Raw genomic sequence first — 26,885 nt, forward strand, 5'->3', positions numbered from 1 at the left:
GTCCATATTATGTTGCAATGAGTTATGTACAAAGGAGTGCATAAGTTGTGACATGGAGATACTGCTGTCTGATGAGTCAAGAATCTACGGATTAAAATGTTGCTAAGCAGACCTTTGTGCTTTAGAGTTTTTACAGTCAGAATTTACATATTCTAGAGTCCCTAAATACATATTGACAAGATAAACTGGTTCAGGAAATGCCACTGTGGTCTATTATGGCCATGGTCCACGTATTAGAAAGCTTCTTTGGGGCCCTTGTGAGCTGTAATGTCAGTGATCCCTGTCATAAGGAGGCCCTAAGAACTCATTAACAATGTCTCCTGCACAACTATTAAGGCACAACTGCCCTGAAATTTGCCAAATTAGGAGAGGTATTCAATATAGGACAAGCAAAGTGGGGAAAAAATAATTTCCAACATGGAGACTTTGTCAGTTTGCTTAATTTTTGTACCGTAATTTTTTTTCTGTAGAAACATTATTTATTCTCTGTCAGCTGCAATTAAAACAATGCAAAGAGGATTTATGGCATGTCTTCAAATTTATCATGTCTTGTCTTCCTGATGCTACTTTACAGTCTGTTTTAAAATTGCAAAGATTACTAAAAAGCAGAGAAACAAGGATGGATGTTGTGAGAGTTTTCTGTATTTAAGCGCGCAGGTGGTGTGGGGAGAATAGGGCTCACAAGTAAAAACAATCTCTTTCCCCTCCCCGAAACTTACCTGTGCAGCAGCAGGACAGGATACTCTCTTCACCTTAGTGCACTTACTTTCCTAAACTATAGAAGGGGTGGGGGGGATTGACTAAAGCTTTCATCAGTATTCACCATCCCCCAAGGGGAATTGGTCAGCTGGCTTGTGGGTGTGAGGGCTAGGAACCTGACCCAGCATATATATTGTAGTCAATGCAAGGCACTAGATGGGAGCTCATGAAGCTCTGATGTGTAGCCTAATTTAGGCATATTCCAGAATGCATCTTCCCCATTTTCCAGAACTGGCCTCTCTAAACATTCCTGCCCTGTACCAGCAAGATGGCTCAGGGACCCTTTGCTCCTCCCATCCTTGTATGTCTAATGAAAGTAAAGACAGTATTGTGTACTTGTAGTTTGAGTCCCAAAATATGTCCAGTAATTCTAAAGTGTGAGTGGCTTTTTATGCATTTATACTGGCCATGATGAGCGAAAATAAATATGAACACAGCTTTATCTTACTCATGCAATGTGTACACATCGCAACATAAAATCATAACATGTATGTCCCTAACTGTTAAAGAAAGAATGGAAAATCTGTAATTCCTAACTTACTCTTCTCCCTTTCCCATACTTGGCGTGGTTTGCCAGAGTGGCAAGTTCAGCCCTTTATCTGATACTGCATGCCGCCACTAAAAAGTCATTGCCCCCCCTCCCTTTTTTTTTTTTTCTTCCCCACAGTCTGCCATGGGCAATGGGTCCATATATGATGGAAATGATAAGAAATGCAAGTCCATATTGTGGGTGGGAGGTAGGTAGTTATGTTAGAAATCAGCTGAGTTCAGATAGTAGAGCTGCTCCTCAAATTCAGTTGACAAACCAGGATTGCAGTTCTTTACCTACTATCAGTGCTCATTAATTTCACTATTTTGGGCTGTTGTTGCAGAGTTTTGTAAGTCTCCATTTGTGTATGTTTGTAATAGAAATGGGCCTATCACATCCACACCAAACATCTGAACCTGGAAACAGAGATGTTGTGGTTTTTTTTTTTTTTTTAACTGATCCCTCTCTTTTTACAGAGGGCCAATCTGAAACCACTAGTTCTAAGCACCCTCGCAAATTTTGATAAGTCTGAAATCTGGATCCAAATATTGCCATTTAGGCTGTTCTCTATTGCAAATATAAAACAAATATTTCTCCTGTCTTTTTGCTTTGAGATTTTTGTAATGTCTCTTTTTGCCAATTCCAGTTTAGTTGAGAGCTTTTATGAATGCAGCAATTTTGCTTAGCCAAAATTTCAAGACCCTGCTGAAAAATGTTTATGAAACTTGTAGAATATTGCAAAAGTATTTTGATCATAAAATTCAGCATGAAAGCAAGTGCATATCTCCTCTTCAAATAGCCCCAAGATGCACAATGTCTAGTTTCCCTTACTGCAGAAATAGATTGGAAGGAGTTTTTGCTGATGGTAACTCTAGTTATGTATTTCTGTATAAAAGAATAATTTTGTGAAGCCTGTATGGTAAGACCTTTGGAAAGTCATAATTCACCATTTCTAGTATATGTGCAGATTCTTTTGCACAGCACAGGCATACTGCATGGTGCCAAATGCACAGCAGCTAGTGGGTGAAAGGACGATACCTTTGTTGTGTTGTAAGAATTGACTGTTTCTTTATTTTTTCCACCTGCAGTATTGAAATAAAATCTACTGCAAATACCTACTGTTGTGATCCTCATAATATTACACAATGAAATTATTGTCAATTTCATGGACAAGTGGCTTTGTATAGGTAGGCCCAATGTGTGCGTGGTGCCAGAATGCTTTTTTTGCAATAATGGCACAGAATAGGCCATCGGTTTCTTCCTCAAACAGCTGTGGAGGGTTGTTATTACAAAAGAATGCATTAGATTAAGAAGGCCAAGCTGAAGTGCTTTCTCTGCTGATTTATATTCCTGGTTGTGAATTCTAGTGCTGAGGAAAGGTGTCAAAATGTCAGTGCAGGGCACTAAAGTCCTCTCTCCGCAGGATAGGCTGCAGCAGTGCAGGCTTCCTGTTTTGTTCTGCCAGCCTGCTTCAGCCTGACCTGGAGATGACCACCTGTATGGGTGAGAGAGCAGTTCACTCCCTCACACTCACTCCATGCCTGATGTTTAGATCTGTCAGATCAGTGGCAAACACAGGAAGAGGATGCAGGGGTCAGATTCTGCCCTCATTTACAAATCAATTGGATTGCATGGGTGAAAGAAAGGGCAAAATTTACCCACAAATCCTGACTCACAGGCCAACTAATCTAATCACTAGATGTACTGGGTAAAAATCTGTCTCCACTTAAGTCAATTGGAACTTTGCCAATGACTTCCATGGGGTCAGGATTTCACCAGCTATCTCGTACTTACATGCATAACACTGTTTGATATGAGTATTCTGATAACTTTGTAATCTATAGTAGTTTCTAGGTTCTCTGTATTGGTTTTTTTTCTAGGTCTGACCTAAACTCCTTCAAATTAGCTAGGCTATTTTGGATTGATAGACTCAAAATTCTTCATGAATTTGACGCTAAGACCATAGAACCAATCTATGACTTTAATGTTTCCTAATAGTATGCAGTAATTTGTTTGACTCTGTCTATTTTTTTAAGGCAGGAAGAGGATATTTCTCTTTTGCTCACAATAGTTGTCATGAATCAAAAATGGATGCTCTCATCTAAATCTAGTGAGCAAGTGGGAAAAATACACCAGACTGAAATAACCCAATGAGATATCCTAGAATTTAATTTAAAAAAAAAACATGAAAATACTGGAGATTTTGGCCAAAAAAAACAAAGAACTTTAATTTAGTTGTGGGTATTCTGCACCTCTGTGGGTACTCATCACTCCTGAAATTAAAGTCACTTACTAAGGTAAATTATCCAGCTTCCAATTATCCAGCTTCCCTATTGACTTTAATGGGAGTAATACCAGACCATAAATGCCTGACTTTAGGCATCTTAACTTGAAAGACTTCACCTTTCCTTCTAACTCCTTGCACTGAGATTGATAGATACAAACTGGCTCCTCTCAATTAGAGTCCACTGAAACAGATTTTTGCTGCCTTTTTTTTTTTAACTTGCATTCAGGCTTCATTATAATTGTACCATTTGGTCTAATTACTCTTTTTCCTCTTGGCCAGCTTCCTGTCAACTTCTTTAAAGGACAGAAATAGTAGTTTATTTTTCCCCAAGAGAAGCAAACTACAGATTAAAAGGGATAGTTTGGGCAGTTTAGCTCTTAAACTAGTTACTTTGCCTTTTCTCCTGGCTGTTGTGGTGATCATAGAAGATTGGGGTTGAAGACACCTCAGGAGGTTATCTATCTAGTCCAACCCCCTGCTCAAAGCAGGACCAACCCCAGCTAAATCATCCCAGCCAGGGCTTTGTCAAGCCAGTCTTAAAAACCTCTAACCGATTCCAGTAGTTCACCTCCCTCCTAGTGAAATAGTTTTTCCTATAATCCAACCTAGACCTCCCCCACTGCAACTTGAGACCGTTGCTCCTTATTCTGTCATCTGCCACCACTGAGAACAGCCTAACTCCATGCTCTTTGGAACCCCCCTTAAGATAGCTGAAGGCTGCTATCAAACCCTCCCCCCACTCTTTTCTCTTCTGCAGACTAAATAAGCCCAGTTCCCTCAGTCTCTCCTCATAAGTCATGTGCCCCAGCCCCCTAATGATTTTCGTTGCCCTCTGCTGGACTCTCTCCAGTTTGTCCACATCCCTTATGTAGTGGGGGGCCCAAAACTGGACACAATACTCCAGATGTGGCCTCACCAGTGCCGAATAGAAGGGAAGAATCACTTCCCTCAATCTGCTGGCAATGCTCCTACTAATGCAGCCCAATATGCTGTTAGCCTTCTTGGCAAGAAGGGCACACTGCTGACTTATATCCAGCTTCTTGTCCACTGTAATCCCCAGGTCCTTTTCTGTGTACTGTTGCTTAGCCAGTCGGTCCCCAGCCTGTAGCAGTGCATGGGATTCTTCCGCCCTCAGCACCCTCTGATGCATTGCATGGAGTTGTGCACATCCAGCTTTTTTAAATAGTCCTTAACCTGTTCTTTCACGACTAGAGCTGCTCATCTCCTCCCCATACTGTGCTGCCTAGTGTAGCAGTCTGGGAGCTGATCTTGTCTGTGAAGATTGAGGCAAAAACAGCATTGAGTACTTTAGCTTTTTCTGCATCATCTGTCATTAGGTTGCCTCCCCCATTTAGTAAGGATCCCACATTTTCCCTGACCACCTTGTTGTTAACATCCCTTGCTAGCTGCAACTCCAATTGTGCTTTGGCCTTCCTGATTACACCCCTGCATGCTCAAGCAATATCTTTATACTCCTCCCTAGTCATCTGTCCAAGTTTCCACATCTTGTAAGCTTCCTTTTTGTGTTTAAGATCCCCAAAGATTTCTCTGTTAAGTCAAGCTGGTCAACTGTCATATTTGCTATTCTTTCTACATATTGGGATGGTTTGTTCCTGCGCCCTCAATAAAATACAACTAGCAATCCTAGACTCCTTTCCCCCTCATATTAGCCTCCCAGGGGATCCTGCACATCAGTTCCCTGAGGGAGTCAAAGTCTGCTTTTCTGAAGTCCCAGGGTCTATATTTTGCTGCCCTCCTTTCTTCCTTTTGTCAGGATCCTGAATGTGACCATCTCATGGTCACTGCTGCCCAGGCTGCCACCCACTTCTACTTCCCCTACCGATTCTTCCTTGTTTGTGAGCAGCAGGTCAAGAGGAGCATGGCCCCTAGTTGGTTCCTCCAGCGCTTACACCAGGAAGTTTGTCTCCAAAACTTCCCAAAAACTTCCTGGATTGTCTGTGCACTGCTGTATTGCTCTCCCAGCAGATGTCAGGGTGATTGAAGTCCCCCATGAGAACCAGGGCCTGTGATCTGGAAACTTCTGTTAGTTGTCCGAAGAAAGCCTCGTCTATCTCATCCTCCTACTCTGGTGGTCTATAGCAGACGCCCACCACGACATCATCTTTGTTGCTCTCACCTCTAAACTTAACCCTAAGACTCTCAACAGTCTTTTCTCTAGTTTCATACTGGATGGAAACCCCAGTGTCACAGCTATATTAAAAAAGGGTATTTACAGAATCCTTTCTCATTATCAAAAGAACCTCTTTTTTTTAAATGGGTGATATGGCATTGTCTGTACACTGCAGCTTTTGGTTGACATTACAGTCCCATCTGGTTTCTGAATAATCTAAGGTTTTGTAATTTAGAAACCCCCTTTTTATAAAAACTTATTGGATAATCATACTTACAGGATCTGCAAAAGGGGGTCAGATATTTCTTTTAGTTGACCAAGAGTTTCCTAAGAAGTCGCACACAATTTTGACATATATCAGAGCATCTCAAAATAGGCAACATTCAAAGCTAGTTGTCCATTCATTAAAGGCCAGATTTTACACACTATAAGAAGTTTTTCATTAAACTATTTGTAGAACAAAGTATTATTCAACGTGTGTCAGAATCTGGCCCTTCTGGATCATTATGATAAATGGTGAAGTTGTAATCAGGTTCATACAATTATTGGTAACATGTTTTTGATCAAAGGTATCATCACTATCTGTGGACCTGATTGTCTTCTCACACCAGCTTAGCATTATTGTAATTCAATGGAATTACTCCCCAATGTACATCATTATCAGAGAAGAATCAGACCCTGAGAACTTACTCAATACCAGCACCTGACTGATGATGTTTTAATGCAATTGGTAGCTGGTCTTTCACAGAAACAATATATTTGATAAAAAAATAATTACCTCATTCTCAACTGAAGGAATTTAGGAATGGAATGATCTTGGAATCCAATTCAGTTTTTCATGCCAAACAAGTCATTGCTAAGCATCTGAAGATTTGCCTAAAGGAAGCTATGGTTATCTGTCTTCCACATCCTTGGGCATCAAAGGGTACTTCAACTATGATTAATGAACTTGAACTCCAGTTTTGATCAGTCAGGGCATGACTCAAATGAAAGTGAGGCTTGTCTCCATCTGGTCTAACAAGCTAATAGTATCAAGAGATACTATCCTGAGATTATAGCTATGGGGCTCAATTCCACCCTCAGTTACACAAATCCAATCACCATTTACATCAATGGGAGTTGCCATCATGTAGGGACATGATCTTAAAATCCAATGAAAATCTTTTGCTTGTGACTTCTTGTGGCTATTTCATTTAAGACCAGAGCCCTAGATTAGAGAGAACCCTATGTTTGTGTTTTTACTTGGCTGTTTTCGATGTTGTGGCATTGAACCTTATTCTCATAGGCAACTGCAAAGTAAATGCTAACATTTATTTTAAGAGAGAGTGACTGAGTCTGCATAGTGTTATGAACTTGCTGCCATGCTTGTAGGGACACTGGCAGGATGAACATTGTCTTTCTAATAGCTTAGGTATCAAGAAAGACCAAAAGAATTGTTTGTGTGGATCACTCGCCTTCAGTCTCAGAAAGTATGGTTGTATTTACATGTGTCCTGAAGTGTCAACATCTGGTTGAATGGTGCTGAACATAGATAAGAGTATGGCATGGAAATGAGAGGGGGGGGGGGGGAAGTGCCATGACATAGAGTGTAAGGTATATTGAGTGTGATACGTAGGGTTGGGGGATATCTCTGTAGTAGTGTGTTTGCACATTGATGCTGTTCCACTTGTAGGTTGCATGTAATAGAAATAAAGTGCTTCTATGCTTTCTAAGGGTCTGATCCTGCAATGCTTATGTGCAAAGGGCTAAATTGGGTCATTAACAGAGCTTTGAGTAAGGGATTGCACATGAAGGCACCATTCCATGGGGAATACCAAGAGGTATTCATGCCTCAGAGACATCCCCCCATTCCTCCTGGAGTCTCCTGGTTGCTGTAGCAGTGTTAGTAATTTGTGGCACCTTTTTGCAGGGTGCAACATACCCTTCAATTCTTCCTGCATGACCAGCCAGCTCCATTGGTCAGCATGTGTCATGAGTCATGGCTCAACCTACTCCCCACCCTCTCTTGCCACTTGCTTCATGGGGACAGCATCTTTCATAAGGCCCCATAGCTCCCTTCTAGGACCTGGATCTAAGATCTGGGAGCTCAAATGCTGGCACACCACGGGGTGGGTGGGTGGGTGAGTGTGAGTGTGTGTGATGATCTTTACTCCCCTACTCTTCTTGTGGCTAATCGAGCCCCAAAGTAGTCCTATTGATATCAGTTTGCTTACTTGTGTGAGCAAGGCTTTTATGAATGGGCCTTTAAAAAGATAAGGAAAGGTAAAGGAGATTCATAGTGATTTAGGAGCCTAAGTTGCAATGACTTTTGAAAATGAGGCTTAAGATCCTAACTCATTTAGATGTTTTAGACCAATTTACCCCAAGAAAATTATCAAATACTTGGTCTAACTTCAATAGCAGGTTTTTGTGACCAATAATAAGAAAATCTATATGTGATGAACACTTCAGTGGTGAAGAACATGATGAGCAGTGAAAGTCACATTGTGGATAAAGCATAGCTCAGATTAGTCAAACCTAATATTCTTTATTTTCTGTCATTACAGGCTTGGTGAGTAAAGTAACCACGCTACATAAACAAAAAAAACAATCTTAGAGATTAGAATGATTTTGTATCAATAAAAACCACTGCAGCATAGTGTCAATTAAAGCAATTGTCTGACCTGTTGCAATCAGCCATTAATTATTAACAATTTAACCTCAAAAGGTGGGGGAGGTATGAAGTGAGGTCTTGCACAGCTCAGTCTTTAAACTTGTACTTTTCAATTATATACCTTAATCAAGAAGAAAATGTATATACGCCACATTGATTAAACCTGCAGATAATATCAAATTTAGAAAGGGATTATAAACACCAACAGGAAAAATCAGAATTGCAGTGTCATCTGACAGGTGTATCGAGATGGGTAAATGTAAATGAGATAAGATTCTGTTTGCAGATAAAATGTAAAGTAATACACCTAGAGAAAAATAATCATCATCCAAGAAATGAGCTAGTGCTACTTAGAATGCAGAGCGGTGAAGCTGTGGACCTTATAGGGGATCATAAACTGGATATGAACGTACAATTCAATGCCATTGCAAAAATGGCAAATGCAATCCTGAAGCATGTTTTAACTAGGATTTCTTATAAAGCAAATGCGGTAATAATGCGATCTTATTAAAAAGGTGCTTGGAATACTGTGTGAAGAGTTGGGCCTTTCATTGTAAAACAGACACTGAAAAGCCTTAAAGAAGGTTCAAATGGGCATCTAAAATAATAAAGTTACTAGAAGGGGGAGGACCAATAGAACTTCATTCCTGAACAAAAGGCAATTAAGGGGCGATGACATTACAAAAATATCAGGTGTTAATAGGGTCACCAGACAGCAAGTGTGAAAAATTGGGACGGGGGTAATAGGCGCCTATATAAGACACAGCCCCAAATATCAGGACTGTCCCTATAAAATCGGCACATCTGGTCATCCTAGGTGTTAATAGGAAAGCAGGAAAGGACCAGCTTTCCTGCAGGAGAATAAGGAAAAATGAGATCTGAAATTAGATTTTAAATGATCAATTTCAGGTAAAGAGAACAAAAAAAAGTTTTGACAGTTCTGGTGGCTAGAAGCAATTGCAGCTGAAATTGGTTAGAGACCGAACCTAAGAATGAAGTGAGGTTAGATGTAGCTTGTAAACAAATTGATAATTTTATTATTTTGTTGTTACTCTTCTCATGTATTTAAGGTCCTGTAGTTAAAGTCAGGACCTGAAGAAGAGCTCTATGGAGCTCAAAAGCTTGTCTCTTTTGGTCCAATAAAAGATATTACCTTACCCACCTTGTCTCTCTCCTATCCTGGGACCAACATGGCTACAACAGCATTGCAAACTGCATAAATGAGGTTAGATAAAGTACTAGTGGAGTTACTGCAGAGGGAGATGCTGTTTGATGCAGAAGGGTTGGTGTGCATGACCTGATAGCTGAATGGCTGAAAATCAGCTATGATGTAGTTCTCTGTATCTGAATGCAGAGATGCAAACATATTGATTTTTAAAATGAAATCTGAGATATTCTTTATCTCAGCAATTGGTATGATGCCCACCCAGACATCTCCCAACCAAAACTGGGGCTCCTTACCATCTTTGAGGGTCATTGATCCATGTTTTGCAACTCTCAGAACTTTGACAGTAGGACACTGCAGCATCCAGCTGATTTTCAGATTGGGTGGGGCCAATAGATATGCAGAAAGGCTTTGCACTGAAAGAGGCAGAAAACTCAGAAGTGTGTAATAAAAGGTTTTCAGTCATTTTTTCTCCTGGGCTTCACTGATGCACCTACAGTACTAGGGTACTGTTTTGCAAACCGTTCTTTGTCCTGATGATTCTACTTACCCATCCGTCTAGTATCTGTGGTACCTCTACATTATATTGCCAACCCTATGTATTGAAAAATCATGAGTCAGGACCCAAAATAACATGAGATTGTCTGTCTGTCTTCAAAATCATAAGACAAAATAGTACATTTGTGGTTCTTCTGATTAGTTTCTGAGTCTTTGGGGGTGCATTATAGTCTGGTTTTCAAGTTTTTCTCTATAACCATGAGGACTAGAAACCTTTTTTTAATAGAACCTGAGATTCTCACCTAGTCCCTTGATCTGGGACTTTATGAAGAACACCAAGTTTTGCTAGATTTGTGATTAAAATCCTGAGTTGGCAACACTATTATCAGCAGATACTTGTGAAACACTGTTCTATTTAGTCTTGTCATTTCTCCTTCAAGGCATTAGTGAGGAGGAAGATGATGAGTGGGAAGTGGGTCATCCTCCTGCCCTAGTTTCAAGTCATCTTGAAATCTCGCAGTGTCTTCCCATTTGTTCAGGAAGAGCCTATGCGTCAAACTTATGTGTATTTCAGTTCATGTGGTGTCCCATTTACAGGGCCAGTTCCAGGGTTTTGGCCACCCCAAGCAGCCAAACAAAACAAAACAAAAAAAGCTGCGATCACAATCTGCAGCGGCAATTTGGCGGAAGGTCCTTCACTCCAAGCAGGAGTGAGGGACCGTCCGCCGAATTACCACCGGACAGCTGGACGTGCCGCCCCTCTCCGGAGTGGCCGCCCCAAGCACTTGCTCGGTAAGCTGGTGCCTGGAGCCGGCCCTGCACATTTACCAACAGTATTGTATGCTTTACATTCCTGGAATACACCTCTACCCTGATATAATATGACCCAATACAACACGAATTCTGATATAACGCGGTAAAGCAGTGCTCCGGGGGGGCGGGGCTGCACACTCCGGTGGATCAAAGCAAGTTCGATATAACGCAGTTTCACCTATAACGCAGTAAGATTTTTTTGGCTCCCGAGGACAGCGTTATATCGAGGTAGAGGTGTATAAGGTGAACACCACTTCTACGTGCTGAGTATTTATCGTTATGGTGATGGTTATAAACATCATTGTGGATTTATTGTACCAGTCAAAGGACAAAATTGCAATACTGTGATAAAAGGCCCCAAACCACACAGCAGTTTAACAGTATCAGTATAGCAAACTGGTAAGCACTGACCTGCTTTTCTCTCCCAAAGGCAATAAATATGTAAGTCTGGGTTAGTTTACAGTTTTGAAAGCACCACCTTCTTAGGGAACAGGAAGAGTGTGAAAACTGCCTACAAAGCCTGCTGTCATTAGTGGGTGTCAAAGCCCACAGCTAGTCAATAATTATGAGAAGCCAAAAAGGCAGCGGGAACATGGCTAATTGAAGCAAAAGAGACGACAGAAAATGGGAGTGAAGTATGGCTTTTACTCTTTTATCTTACTCTTTTTTAGGAAGAGTGTAGTGTATATGGTTCTAATTCAGTCATTCCTCTACAGTGATCATGATGTTTGAGTTAGTAGTACATTTGAAAGTATATTTCATGAAATGTGAAGTAGACTTTTTTAAAAAAAAAGGATAGAAATGCTGTTACTTGCATTAGTTCAGGTCTGTGTTTATTTGGAAAGGATGGAGGAGAAGAGCTCCCGGCTGATGGGATGCACAGCAGGACTCCTGGAACACAGTTCTGCCTGAAACCAGATACTGAAATTCAATGAAAGAAAATCAAAATATGGAAATGGTTTTGACACTCTGTGACCATTTCTAGTTCTTTATGGACCCAGTCTTTACTCGGGTAATTTCCCTTTTGACTTCAGTGAGAGCTTTGCTTGCATATAGACCCTTAGGAATTGGCCCTAAAAGAGGAAGTGTTCTTCAGGGGAGAAAAGCACATTCTGTAACTTACAAAGAGGGGGTGTATCATGAAGAGAGGAGATCTATAATGGATATCAATTCAAACAGGACTAGCCATAGCCTTAGTGATGCCCCAAATTAGAGCAGTCTTACAAAGAGGGAGTACTGCAATTTAGTAATCAAGAGTGATTTGTAGCAGTAATTGTGGCTCATTGAGGAACCAAGGAGCGTGGGGGGAGGTAGGTTGGAGGGATTTAGTTTGAGTTCATTTGCAGTTTTGTTTGTCACACAGCTGTGTGTTTTCGTTGTGAAAGTCAGGCTGAATAAGAAGCCTCACGATGTCCTTCCCAGTTGGTTCAGCAGAATGCTTTTATACTCTGCACAATTTCCAGTCAAGTATCACAGTGGTGCCCAGAGACCTGCCCATCTCTTTAGTAGAAGCTCTTAAAAGCCACAGCAGTGGAAAACCTTGAGTCAGGGCATAGAATCATGGAATATCAGGGTTGGTAGGGACCTGAGGAGGTCATCTAGTCCAACCCCCTGCTCAAAGCAGGACCAATTCCCAACTAAATCATCCCAGCCAGGGCTTTGTCAAGCCGGGCCTTAAAAACCTCCAAGGAAGGAGACTCCACCACCTCCCTAGGTAACGCATTCCAGTGCTTCACCACCCTCCTAGTGAAATAGTGTTTCCTAATATCCAACCTGGACCGCCCCCACTGCAACTTGAGACCATTGCTCCTTGTTCTGTCATCTGCCACCACTGAAAACAGCCGAGCTCCATCCTCTTTGGAACCCCCCTTCAGGTAGTTGAAGGCTGCTATCAAATCCCCCCTCATTCTTCTCTTCTGGAGACTAAACAATCCCAGTTCCCTCAGCCTCTCCTCATAAGTCATGTGCTCCAGACCCCTAATCATTTTTGTTGCCCTCTGCTGGACTCTTTCCATTTTTCCACATCCTTCTTATAGTGTGGGGCCCAAAACTGGACACAGTATTCCAGATGAGGCCTCACCAATGTCGAATAAAGGGGAACGATCACGTTCCTCGATCTGCTGGCAATGCCCCTACTTATACAGCCCAAAATGCCGTTAGCCTTCTTGGCAACAAGAGCACACTGTTGACTCATATCCAGCTTCTTGTCCACTGTGACCTTTTCTGCAGAACTGCTACCTAGCCATTTGGTCCCTAGTCTGTAGCAGTGCATGGGATTCTTCCGTCCTAAGTGCAGGACTCTGCACTTGTCCTTGTTGAACCTCATCAGGTTTTTTTTGGCCCAATCCTCTAATTTGTCTAGGTCCCTCTGTATCCGATCCCTACCCACTAGTGTATCTACCACGCCTCCTAGTTTAGTGTCATCTGCAAACTTGCTGAGAGTGCAGTCCACACCACGGTCGGTTAGATGTGCCTTAGCCCCAGGCACTTAAAAAAAAGGGGGGGGGGGGGATGGGGGGAAGGGTTTCCTTTGATTCATGATTTCCTGAATGGAAAGTGAAAACCATTTTGTTCTTCAAAACAGAGCAACTTCCAGTGAAGTCAGAGGGTATAAGGGGTTTTCTTCTTTGTTCCTCTCACGGATTTGCTCTGCACAACAATGCCCTTTCTAGCCTTGATTCAGCAATCCCCAGGCTGTGTATCTGGCACCACATCACAGTGAGCATTTCTCTAGGCAGTCAGCTGTGTGTGCCATCCTGTGAAGAGCCACATGCCTTAACCAGGCTACCTTTCTTTCTCTGCCTTTATGGCAAAGCAAATGTTCTCATAAGCGCCCTCACCTCCTCCAAAGTAGATTACTGTGCTCCTCCAGCCTGTGCTTTTCTGTTTTTCTGCTTCTTCAGCAAAGCGCAGTGAAACATACGCCTAACTCCAATTTTTTTCCCCACTTGGGCTTTTGTTATAATAGCTCAGTGGTGTAATGAGGAACATATTTTAACAGATGTGTCACATTTTATACTCAATGAGATTTTTTTTAAAAAGAATCAGTGCCTTATTTTTTTCACAATAAATTGATTAAACTTATGTGCTTCAGTAGAAAAAAAAAAGTAGAAATGTAGACTGAGAGCTGGAGATTAGAAAATGTCATGGAGTTTGGAGTTTGAAACTTTCAAACTATTTTGGGAGTCTTGGAAAGCTAGTTCAAGTTTGTGAGCTATTTTTTCCTGTAACTGAAATGCCTGTGCGCCCCCCCCCCCCACTGATTCATTTAATTAGGGTAGAAAAACAAGCTGTGTTTGTAGCTAAAAGGAAATTTGTTCTGTATATTTCAAAAAGAAAAATAGCTCCCCACCTACCATATCCTTCAAAATATCTAGGTGGGAAGTCTGTGTATATAGACATATTTGAATATATAGGTAGCACCACCTGTACTTAAGGTTGCTTTTATTACAAGACTCTGTTTCCAGTGGCTTATAACTTTGCCAGATTTTAACCATTTGGGATGAAATTTTCCATGACGGCTGTCTGCCTCAGGCTGAATCTTCCTTTTTCTTCCCTCCCTCCCCCCATCACACCCTTTGGAAAATTTAAACGAAAGCCATTCAGGCATTTCTAGAAGAAGGTTTTAGAAGAAAATACTATTAGAATTGTTACATTATTATTAGAATTTGACAGCTAAAATCTACAGAGATTGTCAGCACTGAGCATGTTCCATCCCCTCACAGCTCCTATCTGATGACTTGGACTGCATGTGTACCATCCCTACAGAGCAACTGAGTGTGCTCCAGCCCAGGGCTGCAGGGGCTGAGCAGGACTTTGCCTACAATTGCTGCTCCCAGATGCAGGTGGTGGCACCATACACAGGAACTGACCGCAGGGAACCTGTGTCTCCTGTCCTCTCAATTACTCCCTGTCCCCCATTCCCCACTGATTACCCCAACAGCATGGAGGAGAAAACAGCCTTACTTGTATGAAGAAGGGGACAAGAGCTGGACTGGGGAGGTAAAGAGGGGGAAGGAGGGTCAGCAGTGTCGGAAATAGATTGGGACACAAAGCCGGGGGAAAATGGGGAGGGTCGAGTGTTAGTGGGGATGAGGGAAAACTTAGATTTGATGTGGAGCAGGGTGGGTGGGAGGAGACTGTCACTGTCTGAGCAAACAGACTGGGATTGGGAGCCGTTTGGATGGGGAAAAGACAGATTGGACTGAGTTGCTCTAAACGGCAATTGAGGCACTTGGCTGCAGATCCCAGAATCATGGGAATAAAGGAATTGTGAAGCCATCTTCTCCGCCACCCACCCTGTGTGGAGCAGAGCTCAGCCAGATTGTAGAACCTGGCTTGGCTCTTAGTTTGTTGATATTGAATAATTCTACTGTTTTTGTCTTTTTAAAACTGCTAATGGGAATTATAGTTAGACTGGGAGACATAAATCCAGGTCTCTGGTTGTATTTTATAGAGCATAAATGGAGGGAAAGACCAAGCTCTGCTCTTTCCACTGAGGCACTATAGAACTTGGGGGAACATAGTGGGATGCAGAGGGGCAAAATGGCAGAAGGATGGGAAACTGTTACTTCACCTTTCATATTGGCGAAGCACATTTGATTGCAGTTTATTCTGCTTGGTTTATTTTGTTTTAAAAGGAGCCTGAATCAAATGCCCTTAAACTTTGAGGAGGTTTAGATCTGATCTATGTGGTTCAGATCCATCTCTAATTTTAGTGAAATACTGATAATTTGATCACAAATGTATTAATTTTCAAAAATACCAGCATAAAGTTTTGCCTGTAAAAGTGAGGGGGCGGTCCCCTACATATAACTATGCATGAAAAAGATCCCCAAAATTTGCAAATATGATTGTCTTGCACCAAAAACAGTATAATGCTGCACGCACAGTTGACTCTTTTGCACTCACTTGCATGTGTTGTGGGTGCAGTTTAGATTTTTTTTTAAGTTTTGACCAACATAAAGATTACTTGTTGCAACTATTCAACTTCTGAAAATCTTCATTAGAAATACTTTAACACAACAAACTCAGTGCAAATTGTGACCATGCTAGGAAATTCATGTTAAATGAGGCAGTAATGGCCCCCAAGGAATTTTTAGTCCTTACTACTTGTCAAATAATCTTTCACATACATTGTGGTAAAGAGCTGCAATATTTCTCTTAAAACAGTTATTTGTTGTTCCTTTGCTCCTCTCTTTCTTTCTGTCCCTGATAAACATAAAAACTGTGAATGGAAACACCACCAAAAATAATCAATGCTTTTGTAGTCTCCCTGGAGAAAAATCTCTCTCAAGCTCCTTAGCCAATACTGGCTGGGTGAGGGATTACTCAAAACCAAAGCATCTACTCCAATTAATTTGTTGTTAATATTATTAATATTGACCTTTGTAACAGAACTTGGATTCCATTTAAAAGATTAAATAAGCAAAACCTTTGTCACATTATTTGACTGTTATCTGTAACCATGAAAATGTTGACCATCTGTGTGGTTCTACACGATGTTATTAACATGCCCTTCTTTTTCTTCTCCTCCTCTTCCTCCTCTTGGGGGGAAAAATAGCTGACGAAGTGGAAAGACTGGCTGCAATGCGTTCAGACTCTCTAGTACCAGGCACCCACACTCCTCCAATCAGGCGAAGAAGTAAGTTTGCCAATATAGGAAGGATTTTCAAGCCATGGAAATGGAGGAAGAAGAAGAGTGAAAAGTTCAAACACACTTCTGCAGGTAATAAACATGTGTTGGTTGACTGTTTTTAAATTGTTTGTTCAAATGGGCTGAAAACAATACAGAGTCATTAATAAGTAATGTAGGCACAAATGGTGATCAACTTAAAAATATTATAACTTTGTTGGAAATGTCTTCCAAATTCTAAAAAGATTTATCACTTTGTTCTGGACATTTTTTTAAAAATCCCATTTTTGTGTGATGCATTTAAAAAACAATGGAACAATTTTGAAGGGCCAAAACTTGCCAGAGCTGGGTACGCAACCTCTGATATTAGCGAAGCTCAGAAAAAGAAAGTAAACCAAATGAAGTCATGTTGGCTTCTGTTCTACGAGAAACATAGAGGGAGAGAGGTCAGAGTAACTGGTAAAATCAAGAGAGAACATCAGTGGAGAATGCAGTTACTTTCAAATGTTGTAAAGGTTTTTACAAATAATGAAGAATTAAAATAATAACTGGGAAAAAGCAGTTAAGACAATTTACTTTTATATAACTGATATGATAACAAATTCTTCATTCCACTGGACTGGAATGACCAGTATCCCTTCTTGAGACAAACAAGGCTCTCCTTTCTCCATGCCTTTCTCAGATTCCCACTCTTGGACATTTTTTATAAAAAGGTATTGAAAATTGCAAAAGCATGTTTTCGTATCAGAGAGAGTGCTGAGCCAGTACCCCAGATCCAAACACTAACTTTGGGGAAGCGTGGGTCTGGATTTGAACTCAGACCCTTCTCCATTTTGTATCTATGAACCTTCTCCCCACTGCCCGTATGATGATTTTGAGATGGCTGTGGCAAAATAAATTTTTTTACCTCAGGCCTCTTTATGAAGATAGACCCAGAAATGGAATACTATGGATCTCGCACTTCAAGGTGCCAACAGGGATTCTGGATATCTCACACTTGACCCCTCCCCTGTCTACAACACGGTGAAAGTTTATAGTGTAGACAGGACTTAACTGTGCACTGTGATCCTCCAGGCCCTTACTTGTGTCAGTGGTCCTTACTCACCAACAAGCAGCATTTAAGAGGGAATTCTCACATGAGTTTGAGGTAATTTCACAAGTTAGGGTTTGCAGGGTGAGTGCCTAAAACCACTCTTCAACTACATGGTTTTACAACTTCTGCCTGGTCTGACAGGCAGAGACAAATGAATTGGAATAAGTGGCTGTGTTGCTCTAAGTGACTATCTTTTTGGCTTGACAGTTGTCAAAGTGACATGATTTTGCAAAACAAATGGCCTGCCCTTCATGTTCTATCAGTCATCACTGTAGTTCTCTGTAGCACAATTTCTGTGAGACTCTCATAGCTCTTTTGAAACACAATTACTAAAACATTTTAGTAACCACACAGAATGAAAAAAACACAGTAAAAATTATATATTTCCCTCTTTTTTTTTTTTTTTTTTTTTTTTTTTTTGTAGAATAAAGGTAAAATAACAGGAAAGCCACCACAAGTTAAGTCTCCATTGATAAGAGAGACTGATCTAGTGTCTGATGCCTTGAATCTCACAAGGGTGATCCCTTTAATTTTTATAGTAAATCAAAAGACAAACACACGAAATGGCATAATGAGAGCCAGTAAGTAACTTCCTATTATAGGTTATCTGTCTCTGGTGCATTGATAAATGTGACTTTAAAAAAAATGCCATTAATCTCCTAGGGGAATCCACTCCAGCTTTTCACAAAATCACTAATTATAAAAAGATATTTTGCTCTGCCTCTTCTAGCTACAGCAATAGATTCCAATGTTTTCAGTCTCCACGTTGGTGATAGATTGTTATGGACCAAATCCTTAAGTCCCCTTACTCAGTTCTAGCTTCCATTGAGGTTAAAGGAAGTTTTGCCTAGGAAAGGACTGATTTTTAAGGACTAAGAGTTGGCTCTGTTTGAGGTGCCCAAGGCTAATCACTTATACCTATTTTTTATTTATTTAGATTTAAAATTCCATGCCAAAGACTTCCCAGCCAGAAACCTGAGATCCCTCAAAATATGTTTAAAAGCACAATAAAGAAAAGTTACTTTATTTAGAAAGAAAAGGTTTTATTAACTGATTCATGATAGGATTAAATAATTAGAGAAGCCCTAGCTTGAGTTATGTTTATTACACATGGCATATCTCAATACACCAACATTCACCTCGTGGTGCTTATCATTTCATGGTCTCTATCTTCATTGCTAAGGTGTCTCCGGGAATCAAAGATGAACAGGGTTTATGTGTTTCTGTAATCCCTGCCCACACAGTGTGGCTGTTTGTCTCCTTCTAGTGACTGGACCATACACAACAGTTTATGAATCTGCTACTGCCTCTGTGCTAATGTACCTTGCTCTTTAGCTAAGCAGTAGAGGCTCATGTTTTTTTATCTTGAGGTCTAGGGTTCTTTCCTTGCAGGTAACCCATCCATGGGCATCATTGCACTTCCTATAGTTTAAAGTGAACGTGAAAGAGAACACATTTTAAAATTATTCATTGTTGTAAGCGTAAATATTAGATTGGCCCAAACATACTCTTTGATCAAGGGCTGGATCCAGATCAGGAGTTCAGATGACACACACATTTGCAGATGGTACAAAAATTGGGGGAGTGATAAATAATGAAGATCAGTCACTGGTATAAAGCAATCTGGTTAGCTGGACTCAAGCAAACCATACATGTTTTAATATGGCTAAATGTGAACATCTACATCTAGGAACAAAGAATGTAGGCTATACTGATAGTATGGTAGACTCTATCCTGGGAAGTAGTGATTCTGAAAAGCTTTGGGAGTCCTAGTGAGTCATCCGATGAACATGAGCTCCCAGTGCAACACTGGCCAATCCTTGGATGCATTAACAGGGGAATCTGGACTATAAATAGAGAGGTTATTTACCTCTGAATTTGGCACTGGTGCTCCGATTACTGGAATACATTTCCCATTCTGGTGTCCACGGTTCAAAGGTTGTGATAAATTGAAGAGGGTTTACAGAAGAGCAATGAGAATGTTTTCTAATCATTCAATCATACCTTATTATTGACTCCAAGAGCTCTGTCTATTTAGTTTTAACTAAGAGAAGGTTAAAGGTGACTTGATTAAGGTTCATAAGTATCTACATGGGGAACAAATATTTGAAAAATGGGTTCTTCAATCTAGCAGAGAACAGTGTGATGTAATTCAATGGTTGGAGATTGAAGTTAGACAAATTCAGACTGGAAATAAGGCATCACTTTTTAAAAGTGAGTGTAATTAATCATTGGAACAATTTACCAGGAGTTGTGGTGGATTCTCCATCACTGACAATTTTTAAATCAAGATTGGATATTTTTTTCCCTAAAAGGTCTGTTGTAGAAATTATTTTGGGAAGTTCTGTGCCCTGTGTTATACAGGAAGTCAAATTAGATTATCAAAATGGTACCTTCTGGCCTTGAAATCTATGACTATGGGATTTGATTTGCGTGCACCTCATGTTTTAAAATGAAGAGTGCTGAGGAGATTTTCAAAACAACATACAGCAAGTTGTAGGGGGGGAAAAGTGTAATTCTTTCCAGAGCAATTATTTTCAACAGCTGGGATATAAAACCCTTTACAGTAGAAATTTCTACTAGAATTTCTTTGACAGACACTGTTACCAGGCTGGAACATAAATATTTATAGCAGAGCCACACTAGAAAGTTTTCAGAGTAGCAGCCGTGTTAGTCTGTATCCGCAAAAAGAACAGGAGTACTTGTGGCACCTTAGAGACTAACAAATTTATTAGAGCATAAGCTTTCGTGGACTACAGCCCGAAGAAGTGGGCTGTAGTCCACGAAAGCTTATGCTCTAATAAATTTGTTAGTCTCTAAGGTGCCACAAGTACTCCTGTTCTTTTTACTAGAAAGTTATAACACGAAATTAGACTCAGCCATACTTAAACTACAGCACAAATAAAAGTTTTAAAAAATAAAATAAAGTTTAAACAATTTATCAAAAGCTTCATCTTCTCCAGAAAGCATTATAACCTTAATTACCATAAGGGGTGAAGGCCTTTGGCAGCAGTCAGCAGTTGGATACAGTTGGCAATCATAGCTGGGAACATAATAAAACTCTAAATGGCAAAATTGTAACATTTGATGGGGCTGTTTCTTTTAACTTATAAGAAGCAGTCTAACTGATGGCTAAGGTTAAGATTTTGTCACGGATATTTTTAGTAAAAGTCACAGACAGGTCAAGGGCAATAAACAAAAATTCACGGAAGCCTGTCCTTGACCTTTTTTTTTTAGTTAATCCCCCCACAGGGTATTTTAACTATCGGAGTCCTGCTGGGGGCTGACCTCCAGCCCCCGGGGGCTGCTGCTCCTGTTCTGGCCCCCAGGCAGCTGACCTATCCCCGACACTACTCAGGCCCCTGGGGAGCCACTGCTCCTGCACTCCTGAGTGGGGGCTTACAGGTGCTTCAGCCCCACTGCTGCAGCAGGCTGAAGCAGAAGACGTCACGGAATCCGTGACCTCCATGACGGAGTCAATCCTTACTGATGGCAAAAGAAGCCGACAATGAATCTTCTCCCATCTGACAAAGTTCCTCTGCTGGATTATGCCTGTGCTACCTTAATTTGGCCCCCTTGTGTGGATGCATTATGGTACAGTCTTTATTTAAATGATCACTTGCTATTTTTTTCCATTTGCTGAAACTTGGCATTTAGTCTTCCAGACCAGAAAATAATTGTTCTACAAAATATGATTCAAGTCAGTTGGATTATTTAAGTTGTCTCCCAAAATTCAGTTGGCAATGTCTGGTGGCACCTTAAAGACTAACAGATTTATTTGGGCATAAGCTTTCGTGAGTTAAAACCTCACTTCTTTGGATGCAGTGAGGTTTTAACTCACGAAAGCTTATGCCCAAATAAATCTGTTAGTCTTTAAGGTGCCACCAGACTCCTTGTTGTTTTTGTAGATACAGACTAACACGGCTACCCCCTGATAGTTGGCAATGTGTCTTTTAACTTAACAACATGTATATTTATTTAAATTTAAAGGCTTTAATTGGATAATAAGAATCAAGTAGGAAACTAATAAAGTCAGCCCAGTGAGCGGGACCATTGTTTATAAGCTATATCAAGCTCACTTTATCCCAACAGTTGGTTACCTCTGACCAGACCCCTCTGCAACTGGCTAATCTTTTGAACTCTGCATTCCAGTATCTTCCATACTTTAACTAGTAACTAGATAGTATTGCCACGGTTCTGACAGATCCTCATCCCACAGTGCCAGTTGTAAAATGATAAATGTAGTCTTTGTGGAAGGCTACAATTCTTAGTGTCTGTGAGAAAGTTGATGCTTACTCCTTGAGTTCCTTCTTTACATTTGCAGATTCAGTTTGGACAATAATATTTGCACTGCTATCACTGTGCTAGTTAACAAAGATAACAGTCCTAGTTTTAATAAACTATATAGTTCCATTCTCTTTCCCTGAAATTTCATCTTATAACAACTGGCCAATATGTCTCTACATCATTTCTCCATATACTTCAAACACATATGACACTTGTACTAATATTTTAATTATAATATTGTTTCCCTTCTTCCTTCCTTCCCTGTAATTTCAAACCAGTACCTCGTGGCCTTGGCATAAAAATCAAGCATTGTTATTTTGTGGGTTTCTTTCTCTGTACTCTTTCTCATCTAATTATTTTGCTTAAATCTGATCTAATCAAATTAAATGTAATTCTTAATTGGCATTTAAGAAGTTATTCTGCTGAAGTTTCCTCTGCAGTGTAGGCTAATGTGTGTGATTGAAAAAAGCGTGCAATGCCGTGTTTAAGGGGTCTGTCCTCACTCTTGATTAATCGTTTTAAGGGTCTGTACAAAACATTCTGCTAACATATTTGAAGCCAGGTGACACACAGCCAAGATAGCCCCTGATTCTGCAGTCAGAACTGTGTGGAGTGTTAGAGTCACTCATGCAAAACTAAAATGTGGATCGAGAAACCCAAGATCTTTTCCAGTCTTTCCAGGGATGTAGAAAGCAAAGGCATTGGATGAAAAGGCCCAGATTTTCAAAAGTGGCCTTTAATTTTGGGTGCCTCCATTTTTGGGTGCTAGGTGGTGGAACTGATTTTCAGAGATGTTAAGCACCCACACAATTTCACCTGATGGCACTGGCAGTTGCAAGTACCCTTTTGAAAATTAGACCATAACCAAAAAACTGGTTGTTTGGGGGGGGTTTTTAGAATCCACTCTTGAAAATGTTTTTATGGGAGTAAATAAGGACTGACTGTGGATCTCTCACCTGTTTACTCCTGTTGGACCCAAGTTCCATGGAGACTTTAAAATCAAAGACCATTTTCAACCAAGCAAATAGACTAGCATCCAAAAATGTACTGCAATAAATTATCCCGCTTTGCAATATGGGTACAAGATGATGTACTGGGTCTTTTCCATCTCTATTTTCTGTGGTTTTGGAGTTACATATTATGCATCATTTTTAAATTTGGCATTTCAAATGGACTAGAAATCATAAAAGTTCTAAATTGTGTACAGCTCTGATTTTCACACTGAGGACGATTGTAGCATTTGTCTATTTTTATGAATGAATTGCCAAAGGGGAGTTTCTGAAGAATGGATGTTTATTCCACTCTATAGCAGCATCTTTGAGCCTTCTTGAAATCTGCTACGTAATATATTTCCTGGCTTTAAGAACCAGGCTTTGCCTAGCTGGAGTCAAAAGGCTTTTTGAGACTGTACTAACCCCCTTGCCAGCACTACACATTGCTTTAATGGGACATTTATTGAAAAGGGCCCTTAAATGTATCCCGTCTTACAAGAAAGGAATGTTTAATGAGGCCATTTGGTTTTTATGCTAATTACACTTCCAGCTGTTGTGAAAATTATATGATGAAGCCACCCCAAACAGTAATACTGCAGCATAACTCTGCAATAATGTATTCCTGCAAAAAATAATGTAATACAATTAATCTATTAGAGAGAGGATTTACAATACGTGTTTCAAGGCATGAAGAAGACCTGCAGTGAAATGCACTATTAATATCTTAATCCTCTTCTTTTTATGAGGGTTAGGGAACATCATTAGCCAGATGTGTCAAGACATGTTTCACCAACAAAATTTAGTAGTAATGAAATCTCTAGTTTTTGGGAGACAGAACAAGAGTGTCTGTCTGAAAAAGCTGATCCTCTTGTGTAACAATCTGTTCTATAGCATCAGCTGCTATCACAGTGATACATGAATGGACAACCATCCTTAAAACAGACTGGTTCTTGAAGACTAGCCCTTTTCAAATGTCTTTTGTTTAATGACAGAATACACTGAGGTTTATTATTTTTTTAGATCACATCTGACATATGGAAACTAATGACCATTCTTCGTACGCTATTGGCCTCCATTTGTGCTCTTATTGGTTTTTTCTGTCCTTTTATAGAGGTGGAGAAAAATAACAAGATCATTCTAAAGTAAAATGGAGTCATGGGGGCATCACTATGTAACAGGAAAGAAGAACACTGTATGATTCCAAAGCACAGGTGTCCAGAGTGCGGCCCAAATGCCAGATATAGGGCTGGATAACTGGCCCATTGGCCACCTTTTTTCTTTACCTAAAGGATGCTTATCAACAGCAGGGGTCTACTTTTGGTGAGCTCATGCAGTGAGCAATTTATAATATTCACAGCCGTGTGTATTTATTAATAATAAATAGCTGGGTCCCTTGGAATGCAGACAAGTATTCTTGTCTTTAGTATTACAGAGTTTGCTGTAGGAAACGTATAACTCCATTGACTTTCTTGGAGTTACACTAGAGATGAATTTGGCCCTTGAGATCCAGAGCAAAGAAGTATAAATATTGCAGTGCCACTGGAATGGAACAGTAGGTTAACCTCTACAAGGGAAAGCTGTTAGATGTCTTCACTAAGTATTGATGGTGAAGACATTTTATTTCTGTTGGGGATCCAACTCAACCAGCATTTCCAACAATGAGATAAATGAAGCAGAAATCCCTCAGGCTGGAGCGGTGGTATATTGATTGAGTTCTATTGTATCCATGACCTGCTGCATGTCTGACCCATATTTTACTTCTGCTACTTGTCATAGTATTGTGAGCACTGAAGTCAATGATGATAATATTGGGGTATTGTGGGCTAGATAGAGTTTCACTAACTCTGGCAATTTAATCACAAGTTTCTCAATAGTTAGTATTTTTTCCCTTAAAGCTCCAGCTTATGGACTCAAGTGATTAGGTGAAAACTTCAGCTTTTTAAAAAAAAAAAAACCACCCTTGCGATTTCAGGAAAAATAGCTTGAAAATGTGAAGCAAGTGCATCTTAAAGGCTTAGAAATCAGAAGGCAGACCCCAAAGTGTGTGTGGTCTTTTTTTTGTTTTGTTTTGTTTTTTGTTTTTTTAATCTCACTATTTTCAAGTCAATCTGATGCTATTTGAGGCCTGACTTGTAACATTTGAACCGTAGGGTTTGCAATACAGTACTAAAACCAATTAATGATTGTATTGGGGCCATAATGTGGTAGGTATTAAAAGAGCAATAGAGATAGTTGCAGATAAGATTCATAATGGTTTGCATTGATTTGTATACACTGACACAATTAAATCTTTTATTAAATGTATCTGAGTAGCCTGGTATTTACAGGATGTACTTTAGAAAAGAGCAATTGCAAAATAGATCAGTGACAGCTAAACCTTATTAACTACTTCTATATTTTTTCATAGAGTGTCAGGTACTTCTTACTTGATTGGAACATGGCCTTGCACGGTTAGGCTCTGATTCTGCAATTGGATGCATATGTGCAGCTCCGATTGCAGGACTGGGGTCTGAGATTGTCTTTGAGTTTTAATTTGGCATGTGTAGTTCTCTAAAATCAACAACACATTTAAACAGCAGGGCCGGATTAACGCAGGGGCTTTAGGGGCTGCAGCCCAGGGCCTCGGGCTAAGGGGGGCCCCTTCAGGCCGGATGCGGCCTGCTGCTTCTTTTCATCCATCTCGCGGCAAGTCTCCGCGCTGTGGGCTGGATACTGGTCCCCGTGGGGCTGGAGCTGCGAGTGCCGGCTCACTGATGTGCCCCTGTGGCTCCTAGACGAGGGGCGTTCAGGGAATCTCTGCGCACTGCCCCCACCCCCAGCGCTGGCTCCGCAGCTCCCATTGGCCAGGAACCACGGCCAATCGGAGCTGCGGGGGCAGCGCCTGCAGGCATGGGCAGCGTGCTCTGCACAGAGTGGTCTGGCCCTTCTGCCTAGGGGCTGGACATGCCAGCCACCTCGGGGAGCGGAGCAGAGCAGCACGGAGCCAGGGCAGGTAGGGACCTGCCTTAGACCCGCTGCACCACCGACAAGGAGCCGGCCGGAGCCTGCACCCCTACCCCAGACCAGAGCCCCCTCCCACACCGAAACTCCCACCCAGAGCCCACACTCCAAACCTCCTACCACACCTCAACCTCCTGTCCCATCCCTTGGCCCCACCCCCCCAGATGGAGTTGCACCTCTCCCGCACTGCAATCCCCTGCCCCAGCCCTGAGCCCACTCCCACAGTCCAAACCCCCAGGGGCCCACAAAATCTAATAGTCCCGGGTCCACAGGAGAGTTAATCTGGCCCTGTTAAAAAGTAACCAATCTGTTTACTGCAGTAAGCAGTATAAATTCAGCTCTTTTACTAACTTGAAATCGTTATCACTTTTGCAGTTTAACCAATGGTACCATTCACCAGCTTTTTTAAAAAGTTACTACAGAGTTCACATTTACCAATGGCTCCTGGTTGAATCTGAAGACACAAATCTGTACTTTCTCCCTGCATTTTGCAGGACATTCTCAGTCACAAAATGCTCCTCATTAATTCTTCAATTAAAAGTAGTACAGGGCTGACAGCTGGAAGTGCATAGATAAGGCATGCTCTGAATAAGGGCCGAACAGAGCCCAGAAATACTGCTGCTTCATGTTGTCATGTAGATATGCTGAAAATCCCTCACAGCGAGCCTGATTCTGCTCCCACTGAGGCTACGTCCTCACTACGGGGGGGGGGAGGGGGAGGTCGATTTAATAGCATAGCTGAATTCGATGTATCCGAGCCGACTTACCCCGCTGTGAGGACGGCCGCAAATCGACCTCCGCAGCTCCCCCGTCGACAGCGCTTACTCCTACCTGCGCTGGTGGAGTACAAGCGTCGATTCGGGGATCAATTGTCGCGTCCCGACGAGACGCGATAATTCGATCCCCGAGAGATCGATTTCTACCCGCAGATTCAGGCGGGTAGTGAAGACGTAGCCTGAGGAACTGTGTTCTGCCCTTGATTTCAATGGGTGGAGTGCCTTGCAGTCAGATACTGATACTAGACGCCCATACAGAAGGCCTGT

At 41.1% G+C, this 26,885-nt stretch overlaps 1 protein-coding gene across 25 annotated transcripts in view; it reads left to right on the forward strand.

Annotated features, from left to right (window-relative positions):
* Positions 1–26,885, forward strand: part of PHACTR1 (phosphatase and actin regulator 1) — a 420,672-nt gene that overhangs the window by 232,297 nt on the left and 161,490 nt on the right. For all 25 annotated transcript variants that reach the window (XR_010598756.1, XR_256655.5, XR_256654.5 and 22 more), the window contains one exon: positions 16,399–16,563. Coding sequence is in view for 13 of the 25 variants with exons in the window: in XM_005305205.5 (XP_005305262.2) it covers positions 16,399–16,563 (165 nt within the window). In the remaining 12 variants the exon portion in view is untranslated. The remainder of the gene's footprint in view (positions 1–16,398; positions 16,564–26,885) is intronic.

Source organism: Chrysemys picta, chromosome 2, assembly GCF_011386835.1.
Source record: "Chrysemys picta bellii isolate R12L10 chromosome 2, ASM1138683v2, whole genome shotgun sequence".
Taxonomy (NCBI): Eukaryota; Metazoa; Chordata; order Testudines; family Emydidae; genus Chrysemys; species Chrysemys picta.